At 47.0% G+C, this 7,968-nt stretch overlaps 1 protein-coding gene across 1 annotated transcript in view; it reads left to right on the top strand.

Annotated features, from left to right (window-relative positions):
• Nucleotides 1–7,968, top strand: part of DOT1L (DOT1-like histone H3K79 methyltransferase) — a 65,776-nt gene that overhangs the window by 15,785 nt on the left and 42,023 nt on the right. The window contains exons 4-5 of the mRNA XM_015565402.1: nt 3,768–3,842; nt 7,485–7,548. Of these exons, the coding sequence (XP_015420888.1) occupies nt 3,768–3,842; nt 7,485–7,548 (139 nt within the window). The remainder of the gene's footprint in view (nt 1–3,767; nt 3,843–7,484; nt 7,549–7,968) is intronic.

Genomic DNA, 7,968 nt, shown 5'->3' with positions numbered 1-7,968 from the left:
CTGGGTGCAGGAAAGGAGCCCCAACTTCCAACAACAGCCAATAAAGTCAGAGGAGCTCTCAACAGAAAAGGGTGAAATTTATTTATTTATTTTTAAAGGGTCAACTTCTTTTTTATTTTTTTATTGATTTTTTACAGAGGGAGAGGGAGAGATAGTTAGAAACATTGATGAGAGAGAAACATCAATCAGCTGCCTCCTGCACACCCCTACTGGGGATCTGCCCGCAACCAAGGTACATGCCCTTGACCGGAATCGAACCTGGGACCCTTCAGTCCGCAGGCCGACGCTCTGTCCACTGAGCCAAACCGGTCAGGGCCCTCTTCACTCTTGTCCTCGGCAACCCTGATGTGCTTTCTGGCACTGTGTGTTACTTTACATTTTCTAAAATTTTACCTGCATGGAATTGTACAGCACATGCTGAGCACGCCGTTTTGAGATTCTCCATTGTGTGTACCAGTAGCTTTTCCTTTTTATTACTGAGCAGTGTGCTGTTGTAGGAGGGGCCACAGTTCCTTCATCCTGTTTACCTGTCCACCACACGGTGAATGTGTTTTCAACTCTGGGAGCCCGATGGGGGCTTTTTCATTCTGCCCTGTGTTCCTCTGACTTGCCCCCGCCCATTCTGAGTCCAGCCTCACTTTCTGGAACCACAGGACGCTCCAGAGTCATTCTGAGTTTCCCACGTCGCACCCTTAGAATTGGCCACTTCTCTGGGGAGCTCTGCTTTGTTTTGTCATTTCTTGAGATTGAGTTGTTTGTCTCCCCTTGACTTAAGTTGTGAGAATTCTTGACATATTCCGGCAGTGAGTGCCTGATGAGGTACTGTAGGAGGTGTAGCGTAGCTGACTGCGGTTTTCATGGCACCTCAATGAGTGGAAGCTTTTAACTGAGTTCATTCTTTGATGGTTAGTTGTCTGGGTTGCATCCAGGAAATCTTTGCCTCCTGAGTTGCAAAGATACTGTCTTTTCTTTTCTTCAAGAAGCTCTGTGGTTTTCACTTTTACGTTCAGGTTTAAAATCAGTTGTGAATTAATCTTGGTTCTATTAAATGAGATTACAAAGATTATGAGGGTGAAAATTTAAGTTTTTTCCATCTGATACTTGGTGGTTCCAGCCTCATTTGTTGTTGTTTTTTTTTTGGTACATCCTCAACTGAGGATGTTTCTCCATTGATCTTTTAGAGGGAGTGGAAGGGAGAGGGAAAGACAGAGAGAAACATCGATGTGAGAGAAACACATTGATTGGTTGCCTCCTGCACGTGTCCCCGCCAGGGTCTGGGCCTGGGAGGAGCCTGCAACCAAGGTACGTGCCTTGATGGGAATTGAACCCAGGACCCTTTCCTTTGGTCTGCAGGCTGACGCTCTATCCACTGAGTCAAACCGGCCAGGGCTCCTGCCTCATTTGTTGAAAAGACTCTCTTTTGCCCATTAAGTTATCTTGGTGCTTTTATCAAAATTTCATGTTTATATGTTTGTCTGTCTGGATTTTGTGTTCAGTGTCACTGCCCTGTTTGTTTACCACACACTGCTGGTTACTGCAGATTTATAGTAAGTCCCAAAACAAGATAGTATGTTTTGCAACAGTGCTGTTATTTTTAAAGATTATTTTGGCTGTTCCATGTTCTCTGCCTTTGTGTGTCAATTTTAGAATCAGTTTGTCTGTTTCTCCAGAAAAGCTTGTTTGGTTTTTTTAGGGATTACTTTGAGGTGGAATCTAGTTTGAGGAGGAGGTTTAACAATATTGAGTCTTGGATCCCATGAACATTATTTGTTTCTGTTGCCTTTAACTTTTCTCAACATTTTGTTTTGTTTTGTTTTCAATAGAGCTCTTGCAAGTCTTTCATTAAAATGATCCCTAAGTATTTATGTTTTTTTTTAAGGATTTTTTAATGGATATTTTTTAGAGAGGGAGGAAGAAAGAGAGAGAGAAACATTGATGTGAGAGAGATACATCAATCAGTTGCCCCCTGTCGGTGCCCCGACCTGGGGTCGAACCCACAACCTAGGTATATGCCCTGACCAGGAATTGAACCTGAAACCTTCTGGTGCATGAGTGATGCTCCAACTAACAGCCACACCAGCCAGGGTCTGAGTGTTTATGGGTTAATGCTTTTTAAGTGACATTTAATTTATTTTCTTTTTTCTTTTATTTTATTCTTTGTTGTTGCTGTACATATAAATATAGCTCATTTTTGCATGTTGACCATGTGTCCTGCGACCTTGTCGAATTCACATCTTGAGTTCTGGAAGCATCTCTGTAAATTCCATAGGCTAGACTACATACTGAATCGTGTGTCTTGTGAACAGAGATAGTTTTGTTTCTTTCCAGTAAAGACTGTCCATTTGTTTCTCTTGTCATGTGGCACTGACCAGGACCTCTATCTATCTAGGACAGTGTTGAAGGGAGGTGGGGCCTACAGGCATCTTCACTGTCTCCACCTCCTGGGAGTATGAGTCTTGCACCCAGTTTGGTGTTAGCTGCAGGGCTCATAGCCTCCTGCCTGAAACCATGTGTGCTGCTCATCAGAGGTTTCCCATCAGGAGGTGCTCACTGGGAGTAAAGGGGCGCGTTCTGTAAGCAAAGGAGAAGAGAGCACTATTGCAGCCTAAGGACCCTTGGATCGGGGGAGCACAGGAAGGTGACATGTGGACTGTCCAGCTGGCCTTGGCGACTTTGAGTTTGGAATGGGTCTCTAGGGGTGGGTACCCAGACTTCTGAGATAGGAGTGTGGTCTGAGTGTGTGGTCTGTGGGCATGATAAAGAAAACTGCGAGCTGGATTCAGTAGCTATTACGAGAAGTAATACTTCAGGCAGCGTGAGGAGTCTTGCTAGATGATATAGGGACCCAGGGACAAAAAGAGCTGTTCCTTATTCCTTCTCAAGTATCCTTGTGTCCCCCACTCCACCTCCCATCCCCTCCAGATCACAGAATGGAGCCAGCAGGCAAAGTGGAGCTGCGGGTGGTTTCTTGCCCAGAGACAATAGTTTCATACCTGACCCCAGACCTTTATTGAGCTGTCCTCCCCCATTTCTAATTTCCTGAGAGTTTGTTTAATCATGAGTAGGGATTTAATTTTGTCATGTTCACTTTCTGCATCTGTTGAGATGGCCACACTATTTTCTCCTTTATTCTATTAGTGAGATAAATTACAGTGATTAATTTTAGTGTTAAGCAACTCTTCATTCTTAGAATAAACCTCACTTGATAAAAGTGTTTTGCTGAATTCATTTGTAATATTTGTGAAGGATTTTTGTGTCTGTTAATGACACAAAAATCTTTCTTGTAATGCCTTTACGATGCTTTTGTCTTCCTCTGCTTTTGGTATCTGGGTAATGTTAGCCTCATAGAACTGGAAACATTTTGGTGGAATTGGTGCTATTTCTTCTCAAATGTCTGATATGATTCACCAGTGAAGCCATCTTGGCCTGGAGTTTTCTCCGTGGGAAGGTATTTTATTAAGGAATCAGGTTATGTAATTGGATAGAGCTATTCAGATGTTCTGTTTCTTCTCATGTCAGTTTTGGTAATTTGTGTCTTTCAAGGAATTTGTTCACTTCAACTAAGTTATTGAATTCATTGGCATGCCATTTTTCATCATATTCCTGATTTGCCTTTTATTCTCTGTATAATCTGTAGTGATGACTCTGGTTGAGTAATGAGGATATTTTCTTTTTATATTTAGAAGTAAACAGTGTTTGAGGAAGTTGAGAGTGAAATATCCAGACTGAAAATCATCTTCATTGTTGTTTCTGCTTTTGGATTTCAGATGGGTCTGTGAGGAAATCCCAGACCTCAAGCTCGCTATGGAGAATTATGTCCTAATCGACTACGACACCAAAAGGTAAGTGGGTTTCTGTCTGAGCTGCTTCTCTTCTATCTGAACACATGGTAGGGGCACAGCCTATCATTAGTTCTTCTTCCATGGTACAAACTGATCTGAAATTTCCTTTCAGAATTGGCTATAATCTCTGGAGCTATTTTATAGGAACTTTTTATCAGATCTTGGCAGAGGCTGTCAGAGTGAGGACATAATTGAGAATGCCACATTGTGCAACAAGACTTGGTCTGTGTGAAATCACCTCAAGTTAATAGTTGCTGTTTTCATAGCAGGCGACTCCAGCAGCCAAGCTTCGTACCCAGAAGCCACTGGTGGCCTGGCCTCTGGAGCCCCCGATACTCGTTAGTCCCAGTCCAACTCTCAGTAACTGTACCCAGTCTTTTGACCACATTCAGCAGTTTCCTGCAGGCACATCCTGATCTCAAAGGAGAGGCCTGTGGGTGGAGAAGGGAGAGGCCAGCTCTGGAATGCCTGCTTGGAATTTTTTTATTTTTCTTTGAGAAAGAAAGATGACATTCCAGGCTTGTGTCCATTTTAGCTCTTGGCAGGCTAAAGGGTGGTGCTGTCTGTGGGTTGAGATAACTCACCCTTTGTTGAAGAGCATGGCCCATAGGAGCCTGGCAACCCCAACACAGGGCCCAGCACGCAGGCGTCCCTTCCTTGATCGCACGTGTGTTTAGAGGCCTTGGTTCACGGGTCAGCATTTCCCACCTCAGTCAGCCAGATTCTGTCCTCTCACCTTTCGCCCTCCTCCCCATCTAATAATTGTCACCCAGTGTTGTAAAAAGAAGGGAACCAGCCTTGGCTGGTGTGGCTCTGTAGGTTGGAGTGTTGTCCCATACACCAAAAAGTTACCTGTTCAATTCCCGGTCGGGGCACATGTCCAGGTTGTGGGTTCGATCCCCGATTGGGGTGCGTACGGGAGGCATTCAATTGATCTCCCTCCCCCTCTCATCCCCCCCCCCTTTCTCTCTAAAATCAGTGAAAACATATCCTCAGGTGAAGATTGGAGGGGAAAAAAGGGGGGAATTGCATTCTCATTGTCCAGGGCATCAACCATGCTGTGGATCCCATGACAAAGTCCTCTTGCCCCGAGGGTGAGGATATGTAGGGGCACTGGCCCTTGTATGTCAATCACATAGTCAGTGAAGCACATCTTTAATAAAGGGGTGTCCACTGTGTGCAGGGCCTACAGCAGCAGATGTTTGAGAGGTGCTTTTGCTACAAGACGCTTGAATTGGAAGTTTAATGTTCTTCCTTTCATGTTCAGTTGGCTTAGAAAAGACTGGAAGGATGTCGGAGTTGGCAGAGAGCGGTGGGGCCAGTCTGATGGCATCCCTCGAGGGACTGTGCAACATGAGGGTCAGGCGAGCAGTGGGACCATTTCTCTTTCAAGCAAAGGGACAGCAGGGATAGCCTGTGGGGCTGAGCTTGGTCTGTTGGGGTGGATTCCTGTCTGGGGCTAGGCTGCAGGGATATGGCCCAGGTGCTCTGAGCCCCCGCCTCTGCTTATCCTTGCAGGAGAATGTCTCCCAGGGGTGGTCGGAGACTGTGAGTGGTCACTGTGGTTGGGTTGACGGGGTGATGTGAAAGTTGGAGCACAGGCACTAAAATGCAGAGTGGTGACTAGTGTAGTGGCTTCTGCCTGCGGCCACAGAAAGTGTGGACCAGAGCCCTGGACCTGCTGCTAAGTCATCCTCCCATCTGCTAGGTGGACTCAGGGCCAGGAGGGCCTCTGTCCACTGTGAGCCTGCTGGCCCCTCATACCTCTCGTCACCTCCATCCTGTAACTAGTCTTCTGGAATGTGCTGGAGCTCGTTTTTTCTGGTTACTGACTCATTGCATCAGCCTGCTCTGATGTTTCTAGTCACTGTCCTTTGTGAGAACTCTTCAGGCTTTGGTGGAGGCTGCTCTGTCCTGCCCTTGAACTCTCTAGCTTTTTCAATGGCAGCTGCCATCCAAGGGAGTTGCAAACCTGTCATGTGGATGCTGGTCTTAGTTGAATTTGTTACTTCTGTTAGGAAGGAAAGTGCCCCTAAACTCTAAATCTAGGGCTGAGAATGAGGAGTGGGGTAGGTATCGAAGATGCTCGTGCGGAGTAGTGGTTCTGTGTCCCGTGTTGTAAGAGCCCATTACTCAGCTGGCATCGCTGAACAGACGTAGGGAGCCCCAGGGGTGCTCCTTTTATAAAGCACAGGAACCTGGTGCATGTCCTCCCCCTGTGGCTCTGTGGACATCAGGGCTGGGTCACTTTCTGTGGGGCGGTCCTGGGCACTGTGGGTGCTGAACAGCATCCCTGGCCCCCACCTACTAGATGCTAGGAGCACCCCAAGTCATGACAAAACAGATGTTCCTGGATATCACCCTGGATTCCTTGGGGGTATGACAATCCCAGGTGAAAACCCCTGGTTTAGGGGATTTCATTGAAAATTAACACCTGAAATAAAATTGATCATGTTTGGGAGAATTTAGATTCTTTTTTTTTTTTTTTTAAATTATTCAGTGTCCCTGTTTCCTCCCCCATTGGCTCCATCCATCCTGATCCTGCACCCTCCCCAAGAATTTCGTTTTTTTTTTTTAAATATATTTTATTGATTTTTTACAGAGAGGAAAGGAGAGAGATAGAGAGTTAGAAACATCGATGAGAGAGAAACATCGATCAGCTGCCTCCTGCACACTCCCCACTGGGGATGTGCCCGCAACCCAGGTACATGCCCTTGACCGGAATCGAACCTGGGACCTTTCAGTCCGCAGGCCGACGCTCTATCCACTGAGCCAAACCGGTTTCGGCAAGAATTTCGTTTCTTAAAAAACTCCCCCCACTTGGCTGGCGTGGCTCAGTGGTTGAACATCGACCTATGAACCAAGAGGTCACAGTTCGATTCCCGGCCAGGGCATATGCTTGGGTTGCTGGCTTGGTCCCCAGTGTGGGGCATGCAGGAGGCAGCTGATCAATGATTCTGTCTTATCATTGATGTTTCTGTCTGTCTCTCTCCCTCTCCTTTCAATAAATATATATATATATTAAAAAAACAAAACTCCCCCATACTCTCATTATATATCTAACACATGCTGCTTATATGTTTGAAAGTGTGGAAACTTTAAAAAGTTTTAGTAAACAGAAGTGATACCCGTGTGAAGCGGGGAGGTGCTGCCCTCCTTTCTGCACAGTCAGGGTATCGGGCGTGGTCCAGCAAAGCCAGTTGCCCTTTCTCCCTGTGGGTGTTCTCAGCACCCATCCGAGTCAGGGCCGAGGGCAGGCGGGCTGCGGGATCTAGCCAGGGAGAGAAAGGCCATGAGAGCCTGCCTGCTGGGTTGGGGGTGAGGGCCTGGTCTGGGTCCCATTCCCCATGGGGCTCTAGGAATGGCTGTGTGAACCCCTTTTCTGATCTATGGCATGATGAGCACACCTTTGACCTTGGGTTTGGCCTGGGAGTACAAGATACAGCCTCGTAGCCATGACTGCCTCACCCTGAAACTCTTGGCCTAGCCTTGTTGCCCATGTGGGGTACTCTTTGGTGCCCTGTGACCTCTGGGTGGGAGCCAGGCTCTGCCTGACCCTGTGACATCTGTCCACATGCCATCCCTCCTGGTGTCCTGTTCTGACCTTGGCAGTAACCAGTGCCTTTCTTTTGCCTTTTTCAGCTTCGAAAGCATGCAGAGGCTCTGTGATAAGTACAACCGGGCCATCGACAGCATCCACCAGCTGGTAGGTGGCTCCACTCTCCCCTCAGACCTCTCTCCTCATCTAGACCCCAACTGTGGTTCTTCGCATTGTCCTTCGCATTGTCCTTCCTGATCCCAAGAGGGGAAGGCCAAGGCTGAAGGGTGCTGGCTCTCTGCTCCTCTGGGCCCGTTTCTTTTCCCACATAGATTATCAGGAAGACAGTCATTCTGAGGCCAGGGCTCTGCGGTCAACAGGCTAACAACCCTGTTGTGTAGCGAGGCAGCCTGGCAGCATGGCAGGGCCCAGGCAGTGAGCATTGTGTGCACTGTGGGCCTTATTGCTCGCCTGTTATACACACACATGCACACCTATATACATACATACTCTTAAACATGTCCAGGCTCATATAACGCCCATGTACCCAGACACACTCATGTATACACACACTGGTATATACACATG

Source organism: Myotis davidii, unplaced genomic scaffold (assembly GCF_000327345.1).
Source record: "Myotis davidii unplaced genomic scaffold, ASM32734v1 scaffold1960, whole genome shotgun sequence".
Taxonomy (NCBI): Eukaryota; Metazoa; Chordata; class Mammalia; order Chiroptera; family Vespertilionidae; genus Myotis; species Myotis davidii.
This window is presented reverse-complemented; position numbering and strand designations above follow the sequence as displayed.